Genomic DNA, 25,741 nt, shown 5'->3' on the forward strand with positions numbered 1-25,741 from the left:
GGGTTATGTGCAGTGGAGAAGTAGCCCCTCAGAAGTCGGTGTAGCATACGAGACAGAAAAGCAGCAGTAGTGAAAACCACAGATGTCGTCTTATCTGTGTGTTTGGGGTTGGGGTAGGGAACATTGTGGGAGACCCCCCTTTCTCCACTCTCCACCCCAGTTACAGTATCAGTGCGGCCACAGAGAACCTATATTCAAAAATGGAAACTAATCCAGGCCTGGTGGCACGTGCCTTTAAATCCCAGCCCTCAGAAGACTGAAGCAGGGAGATTTCAGCAAGTTCGAGGCCAACCTTTTTGTCTTAAAGAACAAAACAACCCCCAATTTATTTATATCACAGCTTAGTTTTTTAGCCATCTTCCTGTAGACAAGGATCAGTAGGAAGGTCCCTGTAATTTTGCTGGCCTGGAACTCACTCTGTAAACTAGGTTGGCTTTGAACTCATAGAGATCCACCTGCCTCTTCCTCCTGGATGCTGGGATTAAATTAAAGGTGTGTGCCATCATGTCTGGCCCAATAAATCAATTTAGAAAGAGAAAAGATTTACTTTGGCTTACACTTTTGGACTTTGGTGCTTGGTCAGTTGGCCTTAGTATTGGGTTAAGACAGCACGTCATGGTGAGAGCATGTAGTGGGCAAAGCTGTGTACTTGATTGTTAAGAGTGAAAAACATGGAAGAAATGACCCAACAGTCCTCTTGGAAGGTACCCGCCGTAATGAACTTTTAAAAGTTTCTGCCATCTCTTACTAGTGCCCAGGTGGGTCCTTGGAAGGTATTTCCAATCCACACCGAAGTCTAAGCTTTCATGATTTCTTTAGCAGAAGGAGCATAGTGATAGAGAGCTCCTCCAAGGATGAAACCGGATCCCGTAACCCAGTAGCGTCTCAGAGAGTTAGTAGTGCTGTGGCAGAGACCATGTTTAGGCTGAGGGGTGGTCAGTGAGCCTGAGAGAAGTTCCTGTACTCCAGGCAGTATTCTGGAGGCTTGTGTGCGCTAGCTCTGCTGAGCACGTTGTCTGTGAAGGAGGCATTCGGGGCTTATGTGGAGCCTGTCTATGGAAGTGCTCTCTAAGTTAGCTCACCGCCGGCCAGAACCCCACAAGATCAGTGAGAGTCAGTCACCGTCACACTGTGTTGATCAGTGGACAGTGGTATAAACTGCAGCCTTCCTTACGGCTGGTAATCGGGAGTGTTTCCGAATGAAATAATTGCAATGTGTTTTCAGATCGTGTGCCAAGCCTGCTCGTCAAATAAGTATGGCTTGGATTACCTGAAAAGGCAACCGGCAAGAGTGTGTGAACACTGCTTCCAAGAACTGCAGAAATTAGGTAATACAGAAGTGAACGCTTCGCCCGAGTCTCTCCCTCCTAAAAGAACCGTGTTTGGCATGAAGCATGTTTGCCGGACTTGTCTTGATTCCTAGTGTGCTCTAACTTGAGTTTTATAGTAATTCCATTAACAATACGAAATGGTTTTACTAAGAAAACGTATTATTGAATTATTACTGATGAAATGCTTAACACAGTTTAAAGGTAATTTTAATTTGTGGGCTGTTTCAAAGTTTTGGCTTTTTTTTTTTTCATTTATGTTCTTTTAGATTGATTTATTTCTGTGTATGAGTGTTTTGCCTGAATGACTATAGTGACCACATGCATGTATGGAGCCCTCAGAGGTCAGAAGAGTGTGTAGGATCCCCTGGAACTAGAGTTAAGAATGGTTGTGAGCCACCATATGGGTGCTGGGTGTCAAATCTGGGTCCTCTGCAAGAGCAGCAGGTGATCTTAACTACTGGGCATTCTCTCTAGCCCTTGTTTTTCACTTTTGAGATAGATTTTCTTTTCTTTCTCTACTCCACCCCCTGGAACTACAAGGGCCCGAATCCAAAGCTTTGCGCATGTGAGTTAAGTACTGTACCACTGAGCTACATTCCCAGTCTCTAAAATGCTTTCATCTGCAAATTGAGCACAGGAACCTAGAGGCTGGCACTTTGTTAGTGAGTTCTAGCTCATTAGATGACTTCGTGAGATTTTTCTGTATACCTTTACTTACTTATTTATTGATGGTTTCCCTTTGTGACTCAGATTAGCCTGGCACTCTCCGCCTTCCAAGTGCTGCCTCCACACTTGGCAGTTTTGAATCCTTGAACAAATACAAGGTGTTTTGTGTCTGCCTGTTCAGTGTCTGCAAGCTTTATTTGACCACAGGCAAAGTGACCTCAGCTAAGAGGACTGCTCAAGTCTATATTTTAAATTTCAGAAAGCTACAGGCTCTAAATTCTAAAAACATCACCCTTTATATCCATGAAGAGTAGTTTCTCTCTAGGAAAGAGGAGTATTGTACGAATAAAACTAGGTGCCAAGCTCTTTTAGAATCCCTGTTTTCATAGGTCAGTAGTTACTGTTTGTATACATTTTTATAGACTCACTCATCTATTCCTTGTCAACCTTTCTCTTCCCCTCTGTTCTTTGGCTGTCCCGATGTGAAATGTTCACGTTCATCCCTCACCACGCACCTCTCCTTGGTCAGTAGACCTTGTCATTTTATCTCAGAATGTCTCTCGTCTTGAGTTCTTCCTGTCAACCTTAATAAGGTCTAGATTACTTCAGTAATGTCCTTCTGAAGACCCCTCTTCCTGCCTGCTGCCTGCTCTGTTTTTCTAAACTCAGTCCGGGAGGAATGTGGCTCAGTGGAAAGGACCTGTCCGGCATGTGCAGAGCTCTAAGTTTGATCCTCAGCACCATGTAAAACAAAACTATGAAACAGAAAACGATTTAGAGCCAGGTGGTGTGGCTCACACTTGCAATCCCAGCACTCGGGAGGCTGAATCGAGAAGATTGTCATAAGGTCAGACTGTTCATATCCAATCACCCCACCCCAGCCCCAGCCTAAACAGCATCCCAAATTACTTAGAGGCACCCCAGCCCTGTTTTTCCCTCCAGCTCCGTTATTCAACCAGCAGATGCTCTGGTTCATACATCTTTCCCTTTGTCTAAATCAACCTCGTTAAGTCGGTAGGGAAGTTTGTGAAGTTGATGATGTCCTTGTAGGTTTCAGAATTCTTGACTTACGGTTTATTGAGATAGAGTCTCGTGTAACTCAGGTTGGGCTGAGCTTGCTATGGTAAGTAAGGACGCACCTTGAACTCCTCATCCTCCTGCATCTGGGGTGACAGACATGTGCCGCCATGTCCATGTCCATCACGGTGAATTTCTACTTCATGTTTTGGTACTGAGCTTGAACCTAGGGCATTGTGCACACAAAGCAGGCACCCTGTCCCTGGGTGTGTCCCTAGCTGCTTCAGAAGTCTAAGGACACAGAAATGTGATCTTGCCACATGGTTTGTGGTTCAGAAATTCCATATGTAATCAACTCAACTCCCACTCATTTCTCGTTTTCTGAGAGTCCTTTCGTGGGTATTTGGTACATCATGGTTGACTGATTTTAGTAGCAATGCATGCTTGCCAACCCTTGCTCCATGAGCACGCACGCCTGCTCTGTTACAGATCACCAGCTGCCCCCTAGGATTGGATCTCCTGGGAATCACAAGTCCCCTTCAAGTGCCTTGTCATCAGTCTTGCACAGTATCCCATCGGGGAGGAAACAGAAGAAAATCCCAGCTGCTCTCAAGGAAGTAAGCGTTCCCATTAAACTTGATGGGGCTGGTTTCAGAAAGAAGGATGTCATTTCCCATTGCTATTAGGACGTGAATTTTAATATACTGATGGATATAGCAGATGCCTTGCAGTCTTTATTCATCATCCTTATGACCCGAGTCGATGACAAAATGGTTTGCAGAAAGCTTCAGAGAGCACACCCATGCTGATAGACTTCATAGGATACAGACTTGAGAATGTGCTAAGGAAAATACAGTTCTCCAGACTCCAAAAGGCAGTCCAGATATTCAGAAGTGAGCTCAACCTGGACTATAGGAGGATTTTTGACAGTCTGATAAAAGGCAGCATTCCTCAGGAACTTGTGAAACCGGTTCCCATCTGCCAGAGGGGGTCATTTTCCTTCCCTCTGGCTACAGGGGAGCCTGTGGGCATATCAAAGCACAGCTGGCCTGCAGGCTTCCTCAGTATCCCAAGAACCATTACACATTTCAAAGTCCATGCTGGCATCCAAGCCTCCCTACCTCCTCCCCTGTCCTCAACTCCCTCCAGCCCAGAGGCTTCTTATGACTCAGTTATTCTCACTCTGCTCTCTCCGTTCTCTACCCCCGCTGTTCTCCTGACTCTAGCAAGTAGGCCTGGCCACGGTCAGTCTCCTTCCTTCTGTCTCTGCTCTGGACCCTTCCGGTTGCCTGTTCTTATAATAAAAACCTTGACCATATCATGGAGCCGTCCATCATGTGGGCAGCTTCTTTCCTGCAACCCCTCAAATACAGAGATCACCCAGTGTCATTCTGAGATGTTGTGAGGTTGTTGCTTTCAACGGCTACTTGTAACTGTGTGTGTCTCTCCTTTTACACAAACTCTTTAGTTGTCCCCAGGTTGGAAGGATCAGTTGTTGCAAAGGTCTCCTGTGGAAACAAGCATAACCTCAGCCCTAACTGAACACTTTCCCTGGACTATTCAGATGTTAAAATATTTACAATGCATGGGCTGGCTCAGTTTAGCAACTCTTTCCATATCTCAGTTTTGTTTCTGTTTCATTAGTGTTTATAAAATGATTAAATTAGTAGGGCATTATTCGGTCTATCTCTGGGGAGTCCTCATATCCCCCTTCTGTCTAACAAGCATCTCTTCATAAGGTCTAATCTATCCATATCATAAGCATTTTGCAATTTACGTTCTAGCAAGGCTAATTGTTTTTTAGCCTCAGCTGTAAACTGTCTTGGACTATTTAAATTTGAGTCACCTTGTAAAATTTGAAACAAATTGGTTAATTTTTTAGTAAACAATCCAATTATAGGCTGCAACCAATTAATATCATCTAATAATTTTTGAAAATCGTTAAGAGCAGGAAGTCTATCACTCCTAATCTGTATTTTTTATAGCTGAATTTTTAGTTTATTTAATTTATAGCCTAAAAAGCTAAAAGAATCTCCTGTTTGTATTTTTTTTTTAAGGAGAAATTTGTAATCCACAAAAGGGTAAATTTTTTCTGTACTACATTTTTTCTAAGGTATCTGTATCAGAAGCAGCCAATAAAATATCATCCATATAATGATAAATAATAGATTGAGGAAATTGTTTATGTATCATTTTTAGTGGTTGAGTTACAAAATATTGACACAATGTTGGGCTACCAGCAGTGACCCCTACTCTAAATTTGGATAGCCAATTTCTGTTCTACCTTGTCTTTGTATAACCTGTATAGCCTGTAACCTATCCTTTTCATCTTTTCCAGTGCTCTTTCCAGGAATATATCTCAATTTAACATCAATTTGCGAGCTGTTTCTGAAATTGTAGGAATTTTAATTTGAGGTCTCCATTGTTGTAACAAATCTCTTTCTTATAAATTCATGGCTATATCAGCCATAGAAGGTTTTAACATATTTATCTGTTCTTTAGGCTCTATACATTTAATCCATTCTACATTGTTTTACTTGAGATAAGGTTCAAATGCCTACAAATTGAGTGGAGACTTCTTGTAGAGGCCAGTTGAGATCCCAGGATTCTTGTGAAATTATAAATATATCCAGCACCAGAATCCAATAATCCTTCAATCTCAATCCTATTTAATTTTACCTCAATTTAGGCCATTCATCATTGATAACTGTTTGCCAAAACACCTTTTTTTCCCTGTACTTCCAAAGCCTCTAGTTTTACATATAGGTGCCATTTTGTCTTTAAGATATGGAAGTAATAATAATTGAGAAATTCTATCATCAGTTTTTATTTTCATGGTCCTTTTTACATATGCCATCTATAAAGGCATTAAATACAATCTCTATAGGATTTTAGGAGGTAACTTTAGGCAATACTCTGGAGTATTTTTATAAAATCTTAAAAAGAGGATCCTTTTTTATAGATCTCAAGTAACATATTAATGTAAATCGCCAATTATTAACAATGTGGATCAAACACTTTATCTGTATTTTATTTACTGGAAAAATAATTTTGTAACCTCTTTAACAGTAAGAGATTATTTTCTATGGGTTTTTATCCTAGTAATCACATTATTTAATAAGCTAACAACCCAATCTTTTTCAGGTGTTATATTTCTATCGAATTAAAGCAAGAATTCCTAGAAAGCAACTTAAAGAGCAGAGACACATTCTCAGTAATGATCAACAGACAAGAGCATGCCTAATATAGAGTTCAAAATTATGAATCCTGTTCCTTTAGTTCATCTACCATGGAAATCAAACATTCATCCAAACATTTATTGGACAATCAAAAGAAAAGAACATCCTTTATACATTGAATGATTAGTATCTCTGGGAATTTAAACAGCATTGACTCAGCATTCCATGTCTTGACTGTAACCCTTCTTTACCAGAGTTGGGCCTTTTTAAACTTCCCCTTTCTCCCATGAAGGGACTACTAATAATGAGTCATTCCCACCATAAGGAAAAAACACAAAACATTTCCCACGAAGGGATCTTTAATACTGAGTTATTCCTGTTCTGAGGGAAAAATTAAAAAACATTTAAACCAAAGTTAAGCAAACAGACAACACAATTCTAAGCTCTGGGCTTGCTGTTCAGCCAGCAGCAGTGAGGTCCACCCGTTGATTCTTTGTAATTCAGACACTGACACTCTGTGCTTGCAGGCAGAAAGAGCGCAGAGTTTTAGCTATCCTGAAATGTTTATATCAGAAAGAGCCTTTTCTTCCTCTATTTCTAATGGGAGGAGGCTTTTTTTCTTTCTTTTTTCTTTTATGGGGCCTTAAAATCCTCAGGCCTAGTTTCAATATTTTTCCCATTTTTACCAGGAAAATCCTTTTTTCTTGGTTAAAAATTCTCTCCCTTTTCTATTGGGAAATTTCCTTTCCTTCCCTCTTCTCTATTGGGAAGATTTCCTTTTTTATTTTCTTTCTTTCCCTTTTTTTTTTTTTTTTTTTTTTTGGTTTTTGGTTTTTTCGAGACAAAGTTTCTTTGTGTAGCTTTGCGCCTTTCCTGGAACTCACTTGGTAGACCAGGCTGGCCTCGAATTCACAGAGACCCGCCTGCCTCTGCCTCCCGAGTGCTGGGATTAAAGGCGTGCGCCACCACCGCCCGGCTTTTCTTTCCCTTTTTGAGAAAGGTCTTTTTCCTGAATTTATTTCCTGACTCAGGAGCCATTTTTTCTATCTTTAAAATTTGTGCAGTTGCCACTTTTTATTTTGACAAGCATTTAGCAACTGTACATTCTGTTGCTCCTGAGATGGGGAATTTAAATTCCCCATGACGCTGCCAATCCTGGAGTCCTCTTACCCTGAGAGTGCTCCCTCTAGTTGTTAAGATGACCGGCTCCTCTGTCCTTCTTCAATGCATCCTTTTCCTTCTTTAAGCCCCACGTTGGGCGCCAAATGTAGCTGTGTGAGTCGCTACAGGGGTGTGTGGGTTCACATAGGTCCTTGGAATGAAGAGGCATCTTAAGAATGAATCTAGCCTTTCATAGCTGCAGGGGGGTCCAGCCTCAAAGGACTGACACAAGAACCCTTCGCCTAAGGCGGTTTTATTTCTCTCCAATACAGTTTAGCCAGTTCATGTCCATGTGCTCAAAACAACCTGAAAGGGGCTCCCAACAATACAATGCCAAGTGCAAATTCCTCGATTTGTCAGGTACCACGGTTTTCCGGGTTTCCTGAATCAAGTTTTGCATAGGCCTTTGTATCCTTGGAAGACTGAGAGACAGGATCCACATGGAGGGCAACAAGGGAAACAGAAGGTGTCTGCTAGACGAAAGATGGATTAGGGCCAGGTGCAGCTCAGCAGGAATGCAGGAACGCAGGAATGCAGCCACAGCTAGTGTGTGCAGGAACCGCTTTCTGTGGTGGTGTTTGTTGTTATTGAAAAGTAGCCTGTGAGCCGCTGAACTGCACGGGACTTGTTTCCCCAGGTGTCTGCAAACACCGAAGACTCCACCATGAGTGGCTACCTTTACCGATCCAAGGGCAGCAAAAAGCCCTGGAAACACTTGTGGTTCGTCATCAAAAACAAAGTGCTCTATACATACGCCGCAAGCGAGGTAAGATGGACGCCCAAGAGTGACTTTGAGGCCTTGTCTTAGTTCCGTGGGATTTGTTGGAAGAGTTTGCTTTATGGGGAGCTGAGGGTGTGCATGGGGGGCCCTGGGCATGCCAAGCAAGCACTGTTTTAGGCGCTGGGAGGTGGTGGTGCTGGGCTTTCATCTGTGATTTTTTTTTTAAGACGGTGACTCACCAAATAGCCCAGGTTGTCTGTCCTCAAAGTCACAGTCATTCCCCTGCCTCGCCCTCTCCAGTGCTAGCATTGCAGGTGTGAGCCACTACTTGCTTTCCCTGGCTACCGTGAAAGCAGTGGGAATTTCAGTGGGTGTGAACAGGCTGAGAACTGGCAGGTGGCCAGTAGGCGGCTCACTGCCGGTGAAATAAAAATAAACTGCTAGAATTACTGGGTCATATATTAAATTGAGCTATATAGATCTAGACTTTCCAGACCGGATGACATCTCAATCTAAAAGCCTATCTTCCTTTGTCTGTTTTTAAATTAGGATGTGGCAGCTTTGGAGAGTCAGCCTTTATTAGGATTTACCGTCACACAAGTCAAAGACGAGACTTCGGAGTCCAAAGTGTTTCAGTTACTGCACAAAGGCATGGTGTTTTATGTATTTAAGGCAGATGATGCCCACTCCACCCAGAAGTAAGTAATGCAAGCTCTTGTTTTAAATGATACTTTAAAAGCACAGAGAACAACTCAGAATTTACATCAGAGATCCAAAGTAGAAAGATTTAACCAGTTATTCAGATGATTTTTTTTTTTTTTGGTTTTTTTTGAGACAGGGTTTCTCTGTGTAGCTTTGCGCCTTTCCTGGAACTCACTTGGCAGCCCAGGCTGGCCTCGAACTCACAGAGATCTGCCTGGCTCTGCCTCCCGAGTGCTGGGATTAAAGGCGTGCGCCACCACTGCCCGGCAATTCAGATGATTTTTAAACAGAAGAGGAAAGAAAATGGGTAGTCCTGTCCATAGTGTGTGTCCACATGTGACCTGGGAGGAAGCTCTTGGAGCTCCGCTCCGACGGCGGGGTGGAAATGCAGGTGTGAACCCTGGCCTTCAGTGAGGGCAGGGATTCCCCATCCAGTTGTTCTGTGGGCAGCAGCACTTTATAAACAACCGCTGGCTGGCTTACGGCCGGGCAGGGAAAGTCAGACACATTAAGAGACCCACAGGCGGTTTCTGGGGACCGAGCAGAAGGAAGCAGGTATCCTTTTAGATGCTCGAGACTGAGCAGTCTCTTCAAAATCCCCGCAAGGATCTTAATTTGAGGTCCTAGGAGACTGTGTAACCCAAGGGTGTGTACCCGTGAAGTGAAGGGGCCCCTCTGAGCAAATGGCTCAGCTTACCTCTCCTCACATTTGATTTGCTCCACCTCACGGAGCACACCGCTGCCTGTGTGTTTTCCCAGCAGGCTTTCCAGTGAAGTAAGCGCTTGGGATCCAAGGGAATGCTTTTGAGTAGAGGCAGGGTGCGCACTTTTGTAGGCAGCTGGGAGTTAATGTGCTGGAGCTGCAGATGTTCCTGAGTACAGCCAGGCACAAGGCTACACTCTTAAAGAGTCCCCCCGCCTCCATCTGCTTTAGGATACACAGTAATGTGCAGCTGTTTGTTTATCCACATGACTCTGCTGGGTATTGAGAATTGAATTGCTCCTTTGTGATAAGGTTTTATTAGATTCGATTTGGGGTGTGTGTGTGTGTGTGTGTGTGCCTGGTGCCTGGTGGAGGTCAGAAGGGATGATCAGGTCCTCTGGAACTGGAGTTACATAGAGATGGTTGTGAGTCACCATACGGGTCCTGGGAGCTGAACCTGGCTCCTCTAGGGCAGTCTTAAGTGTTGAGCATCTCTCCAGCCCCTGCGGGACTTCTTAAAAGTATTCCGTTGCAGTATAACATAAGCCATTTGCACCTAAAACTGGAAGTTTGGGAAATCCTGTCCTTGAAATTGGAGCTGACTGGGTTGCAGACCACTCGGAGATTTAGTGATTTCAGACGTTCATTGCCTGCTCCAGTTCTTCCTTCTGTAATCTGGTACTTACTGTAAGAAGTCCTTTGCCAGTAAGCGTAGGGGCGGGGTGGCTTTCAGGGAGTCCAGATAACAAAGAGCGAACGGGGACCGCGCAAGCGTATTCCGAGTGGCTACAGCTGTGTCTTGTCAGAGGCAGCTTTGAGAGTCAAGAGTTTGTGATGACGTCTATGAAATTTTGGAAAGCTTTCGTATTATATGTAAACTCTTGATCTTAGAATAGACTAAATACCAGATCAGCTCCCTTTCGTTGAGAAATGCGGAACAAGTTTGGTTTAGGGGACGTAGAAGGGGATTTTTGGTTGGTAGATTTTGGGGAAGAAAACAGGTACATAGCTGTTTTCCGAAACTCACTGAGTCAGCACACCAGGAAGAAAGGAAAAGAATTGTCATAAGGGCCTTTGCTGACTTATCCCTTCCAAAGCCAAGTAAGTGTACACACACACACACATACACACACACACACACACACACACACACACCATTTCTTGACTGTATGTGTGCAGGTGGCGTTAGTGTGGAGATCAGAAGATAACCTGCAGGAGTCAGTTCCCACCTTCCACCACGTGGGTCCCGGGGACTGAACTCAGGTCGGCAGGCTTGGTGGCAAGCGCCTTTACCCACTGTGCCTTCTCGTTCATCCCGGGACATTTTAGAACATTTGCACACGAAGTAGCGATGCCTCTAAGAACATACTTTCCAGGCCAAATGTTGGATCGCATTACCAAAGAAAGGGTGGTCTCCTGTGTGCAGGAACCCCCGTGTGCTGTAGGCAAGAGCTTAAGTCAGCAATTGTATCGCGCTCATAGGTGTCACGTGGCTGGAGTTCACAAGTCTAACAGCTGTCTCTCATCACCAGGTGGATAGAAGCATTTCAGGAGGGCACAATATTGTAGCGAGCAGAACTGGCTTCATTTCTTCTGTGAGTCCGACAAGGTGGAGGCTCAGCTCAGCAGAATGGAGCAACAGCTATTCAGAAGGCGTGTAAAAATGAACACTGCCAAGATAAATCCACCCACGGCCATTAGGAGACAAACTGTTTTGTTAGGTATATACAGTCTTAAAGGTGTTTTTCATGTATGTTATTTATTAAAATGCTGATGTTTACTTGCTGGTCAGGATTGTTTCTGAGACTCACACTGAATTCTAAAGTACTGTTTAGAGACTCAAACTTATCTTAATACTGTATACCGTACACTATTGATGTACCGTCCACACTGTTGTCTCTGCCTTGCATTACGACACTTTCGCTGTTGGGAAGTCTTTGCAAGTAAAACACACACATTAAGTAGCACGTGTCCGTACACCGTTTTGGTGTAGAAATTACAATTACAAAATTGCTGGTGGAAACGCATATTTTTGAATCACTAAACCTAGATGAGATTTTTTTTTTGGTATTGCAATAGAGATCCACATAGCCATAGAGATCCACATAGCCAGCTTCTACCTCAGTAACTGTCAAGTGAAATCCCAACAGTCTGTACTGATCACTGTGTCCCCAGCCTCACCCCCACCCCCCAGTCCCATAGGATCTTGCTGATTGCCAGGCTGGCCTCGAACTAACTGTGTAGCTCAGGCAGACCTTGAGTAGCCTTCTGCCTCAGCCTCTGAGCGACTGGGTTAAAGGCCAGCACCACCATGCCAGGTCTTTATTGAAAACTGCCAGTGTAAATGTGATTGTTTTTCCCCCTTGGTTTTCTGAGACGGAGGCTCACTCCAGAGTCCAGGGTGGCCTGGGATTCACCGGCTTGCTTCTCAAGTGCTGGGATTACGTATGTGTGCCACCACGCTCTGATTAAATAACAGAATATGGCAGGTGACATGCTCCTCAATATCCCCTGCTAGTTAGTCTTAAGGGTTCAGAGCCCAAGTCATTGGTGATATTTATATCTAAAAGGATGTCATATTTTCTGTAACATGTATTTTAAAAGTGATCTGGAATCACTGTGTTTTAATGGAAATTTTATGCCGCTTTGATTTGTTCCCCTTGACTTTTAAAATTCACTCTTCCTGTCACCCTCTGTCTCCTTGAGACACAGTCCTTCCGTGCAGCCCAGGCTGCCCTCACCCATCCTCCTGCCTCAGCCTCCCGTGTACGGGGAGTATAGATGTATGCTACCACACGAGACTTTGCCAGTCAGCGTCCCTCTTAGGAAAGGTTCATAGTCTTAATTCTGGCACACACTTACTGTTTAACCTGTAACTCCCCCTGGCACACAACGTTGTTGATTGGCCGCAGAAGAATGTGCTTAAAATTGTTTCAGTGTTTAAGTATTTTGTTGACTGAGTTTAAACCATCAGCTAAAAAGCAAGGTTATCCATAGAATACTAAAGGATGCAAGAGTTTTCTGCTTCTTTATATATGATTTTAACTTAGTGTGATGTCAGTAGTTGAGAATTATATCCTGGATACTGTTTTTTCATCTTGAACACTTTCCTGAGGCCTTCTGGATGCCACTTGCTGCAGATAAACCAGACCTGAGGTAGCAGGTGCAGTTTTTCTTGGCTGCTTCTGGCTGTGGCATGATTTGAAGCCCTGTACAATCCCACACAACCCTGCATGCAACCTTCCTCGCCACTGGAGGTCAGCCCATTCTCTGAAACGCCTTTTAATCGGGTCATATACATGTTTCCCATGTAGACATAGGTGGAAGATGTGTACTGTATTCCTTTTGGAGACCAGGGTTATTTATACTTTATATTTCCATCTTTTGTCCTCTTTGAATTCTCAGCCTCTGAGATTTGCTCATGAGCCTCAAAAAGTCTAAGAAGTATCAGCCAGTATTCTGAATCAAGAAACTCTTCAGAATCTAAATACATATGGAGAGAAATTCGCACACAAAGTAATTCCTGTGTGCATGATTATAATTGCTAATTGCTCAGTCTGTGGAAAGTTTAGAAAAGACACTATGCAAGCTCTCAGATAGTGCCGCCCCCACCCCCATAAAAATATTCTAATGTGGTCCCTCCCTGATCCCTTTATAACCTAATAAAAATGGTCAATAATTTATTTAACATGGCTCATTCAATGGCAAATAAGGATGTATTTATAATTTGCTATAAAACTACTTTTAAAAATATTACTGAGCCCAGAGTCTCTAAGCAGACACTGTACCCATAAGCTACCTCCACTGCTGACATTTAAGAGTGAACAATACCAGTGCAGTCTGGATATGGGGAACATCTCAGTTCTGGATCCCGGGAATGTTGCTCATTATACATACATGTGCTGCCGTCAAACCCTTGCTCAGGTGTCTCCTAAGCTCAGCTAGAGCGTAACCTTAGACAAGATGGCAGGCTGAGCTAGGAGAGGTGATAGTCTCAGGGGCCCTAAGCAGTGTTCTTCCCATCTGCAGCATGTCCTAAGAGAATGGAAAGGGCCATTCCTTTACATCACTCCATGTTTCTGAACCTCTTTCCATTTTCTGATGAACGAGTATTGTTCTGCTTTCCCCGATGGCCCGAATTTTCTCCATCAAGAAGCTTGATTCTTTATTTACTAACATTTTTTAAAAAATGAAGTCAGAGGACAGCAACTCAGAAGTATGCTTTTCTTAGCAACCTATGTAGTAGTCCCCGCAGGAATGGAGGAAGCAGCCTCTTATTTGAGGACCTAGTGTGGGGCTATGCCTTGCATGTGCTTCGACTGAGCTCATGGCATTGCTGGAATTTCCCAAGGGAAATCCTATCTCATTGTACTGTATGATCCTTAAGGATAGATACTAGATTTCTTTTATCCATTTCTCCTCAATCTTCAGATCTTTAGTTGGAAACAGTGAGGACAGGATCCCCAAGGTGTTTTGTAAGACTTGTACTGTTTTTCTCAAGACAGCTCCTCTGCCTCATCCTCAGTATTGTCCCTGCCTCGGGGACACTGAAATAGCGTCCAGAGCCTGTATTCTAACTCGGATCTTATGCCATGCCCCCCCATCCTGCAAGGCCGCATTGGTAGCATGGCTAACACTCGCTTTCCTCCTGTTCAAGCCTGTTTTCTTCTGCAATAAAAGGACAACAGATGGGGCCCTAGAACCTGACTCAAGTCTCTCATGTCCCTTCCAGCCTCACCTTCCTGCCGTTACATCTCCCTTAGGGTTGCTGCAGCTTTCCGTCTGAGCTGGGGGCACAGGGCAGTTACACGCCACTTGCCTCCTGTATATAAGGCCCGGGGTTCAATCCCTTATCTCGAAAAACAGTTTTTCTTTTTCCGATTCCAGTGCCTCCTTTGTGTGATCTGTTTTAAACCTTGCCCAAGCAATGTGCCTAAAGCAGAACTCTAATTTAATTCCTATTCCTGAAGATGTAAGTGGCATTCCCAGTTTGACACAGAACAGCGCCTCCGATCCCATACACTCCAAGTGAACCCCCTCCAGCGTTTCTTCGTTCAGTTCCCATTGTTCTCGTGTCAATCAACGCGGCTCTGCTTCCTTGTTATCTGATGGGGTCCTCTGCTCCTCCTCTCCCTTAGAGTAGCTGCGTTCCTTCCTGTGTTCCTGCAATCTTTTCCTGTGCTCCTGTCCATAAACAGACCTCCATCATTCTTACCACGTTCTGTGCTTGAAGACAGCTCACCTTGTTCGCTGGAGGGTTACCACATCTAGGAAGAATGCCTTACCTGCAGTGGATAAATGCTTGCTTGTTAAGTATCTTCTACGGGTCCCTGGAAAGTATCTTCAGTACACATACTCTGGAGGCTGTGCCACTTTCAATGTCACGTTCTAAATGGAAATCTCTGGTGTTTTTCCCTTACGAGAAAGGTTAGTTCAGTCGAGGAAAGAATCTTAAGAAGGAAGACGAGTTTATGTACCACACTGCAAAGACAGCAGTGGTCCTGACAGTGAACCTGCCTGCTAGGAAACAAACGAAACAAAACAAAAAATCCAACAGAGTATGAAAATATTCTTTTTCCTTTGGGGTGCGGAGTGGAAGGAGACAACATTCCCTTTCATAGAATTTCTTGCTACATGTGAGAACCGGTTTCAAAAATACTTTTTAAATGACTTTTAATGTTTTTCTCAAAACTGTTTTTTACTTAAAAGGGATAATGGTTTGTATCTTACTGTTCATATAAAGATGATTTATAAATAAAAATAGCATTGTAAATAATGTTAATATGTATTATAATTTATACAGAATAAATTTACTATAATATCTACTGCTGGTGTGGAGTCCTTTGCTGGGGGATGTCTTTCTGTATGCTGTAAATATATGTTGTTCTCATTGGTTAATAAATAAGCTGCTTTGGCCTATGGCAAGGCAGCTTAGAGGCAGGAGGGAAATCCAAGGAGAGAGACAGGAAAGAGAAAGGCAGAGTCTGGAGAGATGACAGCCTGCCACCCAAGGAACAACATGCCAGCAGACTGGTAAAGCCACAGAACATACGGCAAAACATAGATTAATAGAAATGAGTTAATTTAAGATATAAATGCTAGCTAGCAAGAGACCTGCCATAGACCATATAGTTTGTAAATAATATTAAGCTTCCGAGTGATTATTTTATAAGTGGCTGTGGGACCACAGGGCCAGGCGGGATGCAGAGAAACCTTCTGACTACAGTCAGTCCTTTATTTTTTGACACTGTGTTATCCAGACTGGCCTTCAGTATTCAGACCTTCCACCTCAGCCTTGTTAGTAACTGGGATTATAGGCATGTGCTGCCAAACCCAGCTTCAACGAAGTCTTCTAAGCCATACTTTTAAAATGAACCGCACCAGCCCCCTTTTGCTAAAGTATGACCAAGGGAGACGTGTCCCTACCGTAACGTCCCCAAAGTGGTTTATGTGACCAAGACTGATTTATTTGGTTAGTTGGTTTTGAGATAGGGTCTCACCCTGTAGTCCAGGCTGGCCTAGTATTCATAGCAATGTTCCTGCCTCAGCCTACAAAGTAGGCATTACGAGCATGAGCCACTATGCCTGGCCTAAGTTTTAATAAGTCAACTTCTTGTGACTTAAGTTCTGTAACTGGAGAAGCATCCCTTTGGGCATGTGTATTAAGCACCGAGAATAAGAAAACATGGCTTTTTTCTTGAACCCAGTGTTTTTCCATCTTTGGGACCAGCTTCAGGTTATTGGAAGGGCTACATTGTGGCCAAACCAAACACCACCTAAAGGTAGAGGTAGACTTTCAGAGAATTAAGTATGAAACAATTCTAATTGCTAGGGAAGGTTGCATGTCCCTTTTCTATGTCTAAATACTTAATTCCAATGGGAAATGGTGGCACTTTGTTTTAAAAAGAGACACAGCCCAGGCTACCTTCAAACAATGTAGCCATGGATGGCTTTGAGCTCCTGTTCCTTCATCCTCTGCCTCCCAAGTGCTGGGATTACAGGCATGAGGTACCAGGAACACAGGGGACAATTATTCTGTCCCGCACACCAAAGATTTGGTCCCCTACCGCCGCCGCCACCACCACCCCTCAATTTGGGTTTCTGCTCTGAATCTGGTTGCTTTTCTACAGTGCTTATCTAGATGGGAATTTCCGGATCACCTCTTAAAAGTCTGAACCACACAGTACTTAGAACGCAGGGCAAAGCTTCCTGCCACAGGGGACCCCTGTCAGGACTTGGTGTTCCATTAGTGGCCTTTCCTTTTGCAAATCTTTATTGACCATCAGGAACTGTTACATACATATCTGGAGATACATCGCCTAGCAAAATAAACAAAAAGGAGCCCGAAGAACACAGCATACACAGTAGCAGTTGTATTCTTGCTTTTTACTAAAAACGTCCAAGTACAATTTGATGTGATTTTTGCCTCAGCTTGTTCTCATAGTGCTGGGAGGCTGTATGTGACTGTATGTGACTGGGTTCTACCCAGACTGCTTAGCACTCTAAACTAATCTAAGAGAGTGCTTATAAAACAAAGTCCAGTTTTCCAGAGATTAAAGACATCTATCCCAAACTGATTAGGTTGCTTATTATTACTCAAAACGTCCTTTCAGGGACTGGAGAGATGGCTCAACAGTTAAGAGCACTAGCTGCTCTTTTCTAGGACCCAGGTTCAGTTCCCAGCACCCATGTGGCCACTCACGACCATCTGTAATTTCAGATCCACAGGATCTCCACGTCCTCCAGGCACACTTGGGGTGCACAGGCATACGGTGCGGGTAAAACACCCATATAAATAAACTTCAAGGGCTGGAGAGATGGCTCAGAGGTTAAGAGCACTGACTGCTCTTCCAGAGGTCCTGAGTTCAATTCCCAGCAACCACATGGTGGCTCACAACCATCTGTACTGAGATCTGGCGCCCTCTTCTGTATACATAATAAATAAATCTTTTAAAAATAAAAAATAAAAAATAATAAACTTCAAAAATCCTACAGCACTGGAGAGGAAAGGCAGGTGGGTCACGAGTTAAAAGACATGTCTGGGTTTCCAACAGGCCCGGTTTCAAAGACTTTGGTCTTTTTCTTCTTTCTTTTAAGATTTTTTTGCTTTAAGCCGGGCGGTGGTGGCGCACGCCTTTAATCCCAGCACTCAGGAGGCAGAGGCGGGCGAATTTCTGTGAGTTTAAGGCCAACCTGGTCTACAAAGGAAGTTCCAGGACAGGCTCCAAAGCTACATAAAGGAACCAAAAAAAAAAAAAAAAAATTTTTTTTTTCCTTTAAGTGTAGTGTGTTTGACCTGCACACGTGTTTGTGCACCAGAAGAGGGCACCAAATCCAATGGAACCGGAGTTACACAAGGTGGTGTGACCCGTCCTGTGGGTGCTGGGAATCAAACTGAGTTCCCTTGGAGGAGCAGCAAGCACCCTTCACCACCGAGCCATCCACGCGGCCCTCGGTAGTCGTTTCTGTCTAGGGATGTGAGTTTGGGTACGTGCCCAGCACGGGTTGCAAGGAGTTGCAGGCTGACGCTCACACTCGATGCTGCTGCTCCAGCCTCCCCAGGACGTCGGACCTGACCGGCGGCGGCGGCGGCGGTACCCCTCCACACCTGCAGGGGGCAATCGACTTCCAGCCCGGCCGCCGGGCCGCCGGGGGGCCCCTCGGCTTCACCCAGGGAACGTCACCGCGGCCGGCCGCGGCTCCCCCGCGCCACCGCGCAGGCGCCGAGAGCCCCGCGCCGCGCCGAGCCCGGGGAGGGGTCACGAACTCTGACCTCCCCACCCCCCCACCCCACCCCCAAGTCTTCCCAAACCCGGAAAGCTCCCCTCGTCCGTCCCGTTCCCCCGTCCCCCGCTCTCCCCGGTCTCGGCCTCGGGTTCCCCCCCTTCGCGTCAGCTCTCTCCAGCCCAGCGGCGGCCGCGGCGGCAGGGGTAAGTCGGCTGCGGGACGGCTCAACCGCCGAGCGAGCGCCCCGCTTCCCCCCTACCCCGAGCCCCCCGGGAGGGAACCGGCGGAGCTGCCCGACGCCGCGGGAGGCCGGGCGGCCGGGCGGGCACGGTGACCTTTCACCCGCGGGGAACGCTTCCGTCTCGGCGCCGCTTCCTCCGCCGCCGCCGCCCCGGGGCTGCGCGCGGGGTGGGTGCTGGGCAGGGGGCGGCGGCGGGCCGCGGACCCCGGGGCCACGGGAAGGGGTGTCGGCCGCCCTGGGCTCGCTCGATCTCTCTCCTTCCACCCCGAGGACGAGCCGCCGCCGCCGCTGCTGCGATCGGGTCCGGGAGGGAAGGTGGCCCACGGTGTCGCCTGCACCGACCGGGCACATCGCGGACATCCCTGTCCCCCCCACTCCACCCCCCGGGAGCCCTTTTGTTAAGAGCCCTGCCTGCCTCCAGCTCCTGCAGATGGCATCCCCCCCCCCCCCGTGAGGGGCAGGGAAGTGCCAGGTTGTCCCTCACCCTGTAGTAAGTAGGGTCGCCCTGAGTTGGAAAAGACAAGCAAAAAGGACGTGAAGTTAAGTCCTTGTAGGGCTTTCCCCGCCTCCTGGAAGTTTTAAGTCTGCCTTAGACTTTGAGGGAGAGGTGTTTGTTTGTGCGTGTGTGTGTGTGTGTTTAACAGTGTCTGCTAAGTCTGCCTTAGACTTTGAGGGAGAGGTGTTTGTTTGTGTGTGTGTGTGTTTAAACAGTGTCTGCTTGTTTACCCGGCTGGATAGTTGTGTTTAAAACTTTGTGTGTCCGCTTTGGTAAACTTGGAAAGCGATTAGTGATCTGTTCTAGTCACGCGGCTAAGATGAGAAGGAAATCGTTTTGGGGAGGGTGTTTTGGGGAATTGTAAGTTTGAGGGGACAGACACTGAAGTAAATTAAGCAAGATTCCAGGAAGGTGAGAGAAGTGGGAATTTATTGTGGAGCATTTAATATGGATGAACACCTGGGTGACCCGTAGGAGCCGGGCTGGTGAAGGACACCTGTAATCCTAGTCCTCTGGAGGCTAGGACATCAAAAATGGCTTGGTGTTCCAGTCCAGACTGGCTTAGAGGTTATGTATCCACACCCCAGGAGACCTGTGGAAGATAAAGGAAAGGTAGTGTGTCCTTTGTATCACTGTGTCCGGTAACCTTTTGGTATGCATCTTGAACCTTTGGATACAATGTAACCTTCCCAGTTGTGGTCATTGTGGACGAAGGGTGGCGGCAGCCAAAGGTCAGATGTCCAGGTCAGAGCTTTGTATAGCTTCCTTCAGAGCCTCCCAACTCTGTTTTCAAAAGCTGTTTTCATGTCGCTTCCACTGCCATTAATGAAGATACCTGTGTATCTGTTAACAAAACAAAACCACCCGTGGTGCCAATAAATGTAACTGGTTTCATCATTCAGTGTAATATAATTGAAAGGTTTTGAAGGGGGCAATTCCATGGCAACAAACCCTAAATATCTACTGTGGGTGCGATGGAGTGTGTAGTTCCTACCCCAGTGATAGCTAAGACAAACACCATACAATAAGTAGCACCATAAGAACCTCTGTGTGTCCATGCGTGTACACACACACACACAATCTTTTCAAACCATCTCTAGAAAAATGGGCCCCTGTTCAAAATTTTTAGGAATCAATACAAGTCTGTTCTTGAATCCCAGTCAACTCTTCCTGTATACAATGTACACTGGATCATTCAAAAATAATGTGTAAAATGGAATTTGAACTGGGTCTCAGGTGGAGTAAGGGATTGAAATGGGGTATTGAAGGCGTTGCTTTCCATGATTTCTGTTCAGTATGATAAACTGCTAAAATTTTCCCTCAGGAATTCCTAAGTAGGGAATCCCTTGAACTGACTTTGTGCTTTGTAAAGCTCTTGACATTTAGCGTATAGCACTGGGAGGTGAAGGAATATGAACTTGTGATTTTCTGGGGAGAGCAATCTCCATCAGATTTTCAGAAAAAAATTTATACATATGCGTGTTTTGCCTGCATGTGTGTATCAAGGGTGTACAGTGCCCTGGGGGCCAGAAGAGGTGCCAGATCTTCTGGAGCTGTGGTTACGGGGGCTAGTGAGCCAACCATGGGGGTGGAGGAACCGAACTTGGGTCTTTTGAGTCTTTTGAAGGGCAAGTGCTCTTAACCCTTGAGCTATCCATATTCTCTGCCTGAGGAGGTTATTTTTCATTATAAAATCATCTCTACTATAAACATCTCTAAAGAACTAATTTTCACTCTGTTTCCTCATGTTAGCTTTTTAAGTAAAAGTTTCAATTTTATCTTTTAACATAAATACATTCCAGTTACTTCCTTGAAGCAACATTGAATTTTTCAAAAAAAAAAAAAATCTGACAACTGTTTTGAGAGCCATAAATCATTATGAAAAAAATAAACCAAATCAGATTTATGCTCCATCCAAGACATGACTTTATTGTTCACTTTCAGTGACCTTTGAACTTACCTGTCTTGAGAGCCACCTCTGGGTGCCAAGAAGCTCTGTAAGCAGAGCTTGTTTGCCATGCTAGAAAACAGAGCCCAGAGCACAGCTTTTGAATGAACAGTCCTGCCCTCAACAACTGCCTCCATGCCTTTTGGGGACAGGTGCCTCCTGGTGGGTCATTCAGTGAAAGTATGCTGGTTTCTGCCAACTTGAACTCCTGCTACCAGCCAACGGTCTCCCCTACAGTTCCTCACAGTATCTCTGCAGAAACTTAGCAAGACCTTTCAGCTGTGAACCTTCGTTTGTGTGTGTGTGGGGGGATCCATTGGTGTTAGATATCTGTCTATCCAGCCTGTCTGCGCTTCCACAGGGCACCAAAACAGTTTTTCAAATATGCTTCCTTCCTAAACATATCTTAAAGGAAATACTATACCGTGTTAGAAATCCTGGTTGTAACATCTAGCTGAGTTACAAACTTCGACTTTCCTTAAACTTGGTAATAAATTGCTGGAATTGGTCACATTAATTCTGGAAATTCTGTTGGAAAGAGGACCTTTCGGTAAAGAAACTTTGTGAATTTCATCACTAGCTCTGTTCCTTTAGAGGGCCCTGACTAATGAATCCCCTTTCCCAAGAGCCGCTGCTAACATTTTAATGGTAACACACATACCCACTGTGTGTGTAACACACACACACACACAGTTTTTGCAAGTAAATAAAAGTCTTTGTAGAGTACAAATAAATGCTTTTCACTGACAGTAGCAAACAGCTTTTTCTCTCCCTTTATTTGAAGAACTTTAAGAAACATTCAAATTATTCTTTTGGTTTTATTGCAGTGTGTTGCATGTTCTCTGCAGCCAGATCCTCATTAAAAATCAGGCTGGGGGATTATTGATTTTTCTCATCATCATGATTATTAGAAATAAATCTGTATTGCAAAGATGATTTGACTTACTTTTTTCTTGTCAATTTTGGTATTCTACAACCTGCCTAGGAAGAGTTAGACAGTTACCCTTAACTGAAAAATAAAAACAGGTTTGTCCTAAAATACAAATGGATATTCCTTATAATTTTTAAAATAAAAAGTTTAATTTGTGAAATTACACTTGTGGTTAATTTTTTAAAATGCTGCTTATAGCTGGGCAGTGGTAGTACATACCCTTAATCCCAGCACTCGGGAGGCAGAGGCAGGTGGATCTCTTAGTTTGAGGCCAGCCTATAAGGTAGGGCCAAGACAGGAGCCCTTAAGACCCGAGATCCAGGTGTGCCGGCTCTTGGTTCCTGGATCCTGGATGCTGGAGGTAGACCAAGCAGAGTTTTCCAGGGAACACGTCTGGACTTCGCTACACCTTTCCTGGACCCTGTAACCTATCCCTTCACTTGTAAGTTACCCCACAAAATAAGACTCCCTTTTAACTACGTGGAGTGACCTTAATACTACAGCTAATAGGCAGAGACAGGCGGATGGATCTCTGAGTTGAAGAACAGCCTGGTCTACAGAGTGAGTGAGTTCTAGGACAGCCAGGACTACACAGAGAAACCCTGTCTTCAGAAACAAAAACAGCTTTTAATTTGGGGGTTCCTAGTTCCAGAGGGCTAAAGTTCATGACCATCCTAAAGGGAGGCACGGCAGGCATGATGCTGGGGCAGTAACAGAGTTTACATGTTGAGAGAGAGAGAGAGAGAGAGAGAGAGAGAGGGAGGGAGGGAGGGAGGGAGGGAGGGAGGGAGGGAGGGAGAGAGAGGGAGAGAGAGAGGGAGAGAGAGGGAGAGAGAGAGGGAGAGAGAGAGAGAGAGCGCGAGCGCACGCACATCAGGGAAATTGCATGGACTTTTGAAACCTCAAAACCCACCCCAGAGACACACCTCCTCCAGCAAGGTCGGTCGTGTCTGCTCATCTTTCCCAAACAGTTCCACCAACTGGGGACCAAGTATTCAAACATAGGAGCCTATGGGGCCCTCCCCTTCAAACCACCACAGTACTAATTTGATAATTAGATGCTGAGGGAAGATGGTAGGAAAATATTAGGAACTCTTTTTTTAGAATAATTACAAATAATTACGTAATCATTTTATATAATTAAACTGTTATGTTTCTGTAGGAACAGAAATGTTTGTTCCAGGGAAAAGCACTTTAGAGCACCCAGTAGTCTGAGCGGAGGTATTTCAGGCAGAGTTCATGGTGTCATAGGTCACAAAAGCATGCACAGTACAAACTGCACGTGTTCAGTGTTTAAAGCAAGGTCCCAGGGACGTGGCTCCATATGACTTGGGTGGACCTGTGCTGCCAGAACGCCTTGGATTAACTGTGTATTTGATTTTGAGTTAATGTTCCGTCATCACACATTTAAAACCCTCTTACTGTTGCCAGATTTGTGGTGACTCCTATGTGACCCTTGTGTGATCTTGTACAGGATAGAGATCCATAGGTTAGGAAACTGAGGGTTTCTGTTAATTCAACCATTTATATGGAAAGGATGAAGAGAGAAGGTCAGGGAGATTACGAGAGAGATCAAGGTTAATAGCAGTAACGGACGGGAGCATCCTTGTGCTTTTGAAGTTTGTATTTAATCTGTATGGGTGTTGTACCTGTGTGAATGTCTGTGTTCTATGTTCATGCTTCATGACATACAGAGACCAGAAGAGGGTGTTGAATCCCCTGGAACTGGAGTTATAGACAATTGTGAGGCACCAAGTGGGTGCTGGGAATCAAGGCCAGGTTCTCTGGAAAAGTAGCCATAGCTCTCAACCACTGAGTCTCCTCTCCAGCCCTCCTCCTCCTCCTGTTTTTTGCTTTCTACCTCAGGCTAAGAAAAATACATAACCCTCCAAAGACTAATTTAGTTGTCTCTTCTATAAGATTTTGTTAAGTCTTCCTTTTTGTTCATTCTGCTAATGGAATGCTTATTGCATCACGAGCTGAAGACCAGGTGTATTTTCACTTATGTCGACTCTTTAACTTCTCAGAGAGTTGATGGTTTTATTTCTGAAGAAGCAGCCTCATGCTAATAATAAGGACATTATATAATAAACTGTGCATTTAGTAGCTATTACAATGAGGATTGCAACTCTGAATTCTAGCACTCTGTAATAGGCTGACCATGAACTTGAAACTCTGACTCGGCCTTAGTGCTGAGAATAAGTAGTTTAATTCCTTTGCTGTACAGTGGCAAATTACTTCTCTGGTGGAAGGTAGAATAGTTGAAACTGCCAGCCGTCTGTAGACTATGTTGACACTTGCCTGTAATCCCAGCACTTAGGTAGTAGCAGGGGGTTAGGAGTTCATGGTCATACTCAGCTACATAGCAAGTTCAAAGCCACCCAGGGCTCCCTGTGACCCTACCTTTTAAAACTAGAGTCTGGAGAGATGGCTCAGCGGTTAAGAGCACTGGCTGCTTTCCCAGGGGAGCCGAGTTCAGTTCCCAGCACCCACACTGGGCAGCTCAATGCTGCCTTTAACTCCATCTTCAAGGTATCCAATACCTTCTTCTGGCCTTCTGACATCTGTATTCCTGAGCACAAACCTATGCACATAATAAAAAAATAAAAATTTTAAAGAAGAAAAGAGCCTGTTTTGTCTCATTTATTATGTAGGCTTGATCATATACATTGATCAGTGATTGTGTGACATTCAGAGTGAAGAGAAAAAGCCATTATCAAGGATGGGGAAGCCTGGTAAACTGCAAGAATTAGGAGTCTGGACAGCTAGAATGTAAAGTTTAGCAAATGGCAGCCCAAATCCCATAGAGAAAGGCCAGCCTGGGGTGAATATTGAGAAGCTAGGTAATAGTAAATCTGTTTGTTTGGTCTTTTGCAAAATAATTGGGCTTGGGGAGATGATGGCTTGTAGGCAGAGACAGGGGCATTACTGGGACTTGCTGCCTTCTAGCCTAGCCAAGAAAACATGAACCCCAGCTTCAAGGAGAGACCCCTCTTCAAAGGAATAATCAGAGCAATGGGGGAGGACACGCATGCCCTCTTCTGGCCTCCACACACGCACATGTTCATGCACACAGTCACGCACAAATAAATTTTTTTGAAGTTGCAATTAGATGAATCATAATGGACTTTGACATCCGATACTTGACTAGATGGTTATAATTTGGTTGTCCTCGAGGACAAGAAAGGGACAACACTTGGTGTGAACCTCAGGTGGTGGTATTGAAACAAGTCACCAGATGACAATAATGAAGTCATCGGAAGCTGAACTTGAAAGGGAGAGCTCTTCTTGGTCTGTATGCTCGCTGCTTTGGTGTTTCTGGGAACTGAGCTCGGGCCTCTTAATCATGTTTGCATGAAGGTAGACAAGTTACGGTTTAGAACGGCAGACTTTCACAGTGGCAGCAGGAAGGAGAGCAAACAGCTTGTCCAGGGGGCTAGAACATTGGCAGTGTCCTGGTGATCTCTGTGCGGTATTTGTTACAGCTTGGCCCTTCCAGCCATGGGCTTCTTACCGTGTTTACAGTACTAAACATGGATTCCCTCCCGTGAAGCAGGCCTCAGATCATAGCAGAGAGCACTTGGTTACCGCCGTGACAGACTTGCCACGGTTGTGTGTCCCAGTGGGGACATTTTAATGATCAGATCAGTAACGTCACATCGCAAACCCTACACCTGAGTAAGACTACAGGTAACAGTCCCCCAGCAGCCTGCATAACACCGTCCAGCACTGGAGGCTAGCCAGCAGGAAGAAGCAGCTTCCAGTGCCAGCCTGGTTTCTCTTATGTCCTGTGACCAGAGACGAGGGTGTCTCCAGCAGTAGAGTCTTAACTGTCTGGTTCTCATGGACAGCAAGAGCAGGGGCAATTGCCTGTGTTACCTGTGGGCCTCAGAGACCTCCCTGACCAGTGATAGTTCA

The 25,741-nt window shown here is 44.9% G+C and overlaps 2 protein-coding genes across 3 annotated transcripts in view; both read left to right on the forward strand.

Annotated features, from left to right (window-relative positions):
* Window positions 1–15,305, forward strand: part of Fgd6 (FYVE, RhoGEF and PH domain containing 6) — a 131,457-nt gene extending 116,152 nt beyond the window's left edge. Inside the window, exons 17-21 of the mRNA XM_006988452.4 lie at window positions 1,226–1,328; window positions 3,504–3,631; window positions 7,992–8,120; window positions 8,625–8,773; window positions 11,013–15,305. Of these exons, the coding sequence (XP_006988514.1) occupies window positions 1,226–1,328; window positions 3,504–3,631; window positions 7,992–8,120; window positions 8,625–8,773; window positions 11,013–11,049 (546 nt within the window). The 3' untranslated portion in view covers window positions 11,050–15,305. The remainder of the gene's footprint in view (window positions 1–1,225; window positions 1,329–3,503; window positions 3,632–7,991; window positions 8,121–8,624; window positions 8,774–11,012) is intronic.
* A 2,848-nt stretch (window positions 15,306–18,153) lies between these two features.
* Nr2c1 (nuclear receptor subfamily 2 group C member 1) overlaps window positions 18,154–25,741 on the forward strand; it is a 47,408-nt gene continuing 39,820 nt past the window's right edge. Inside the window, exon 1 of one of the 2 annotated variants that reach the window (XM_006988451.4) lies at window positions 18,154–18,410. The gene's annotated coding sequence lies outside the window, so the exon portion shown is untranslated. Of the gene's footprint in view, window positions 18,411–19,111; window positions 19,557–25,741 lie in introns of those variants that run through there. The other variant, XM_042263578.2, reaches the window with a different exon arrangement.

Source organism: Peromyscus maniculatus, chromosome 18 (assembly GCF_049852395.1).
Source record: "Peromyscus maniculatus bairdii isolate BWxNUB_F1_BW_parent chromosome 18, HU_Pman_BW_mat_3.1, whole genome shotgun sequence".
Lineage (NCBI taxonomy): Eukaryota > Metazoa > Chordata > Mammalia > Rodentia > Cricetidae > Peromyscus > Peromyscus maniculatus.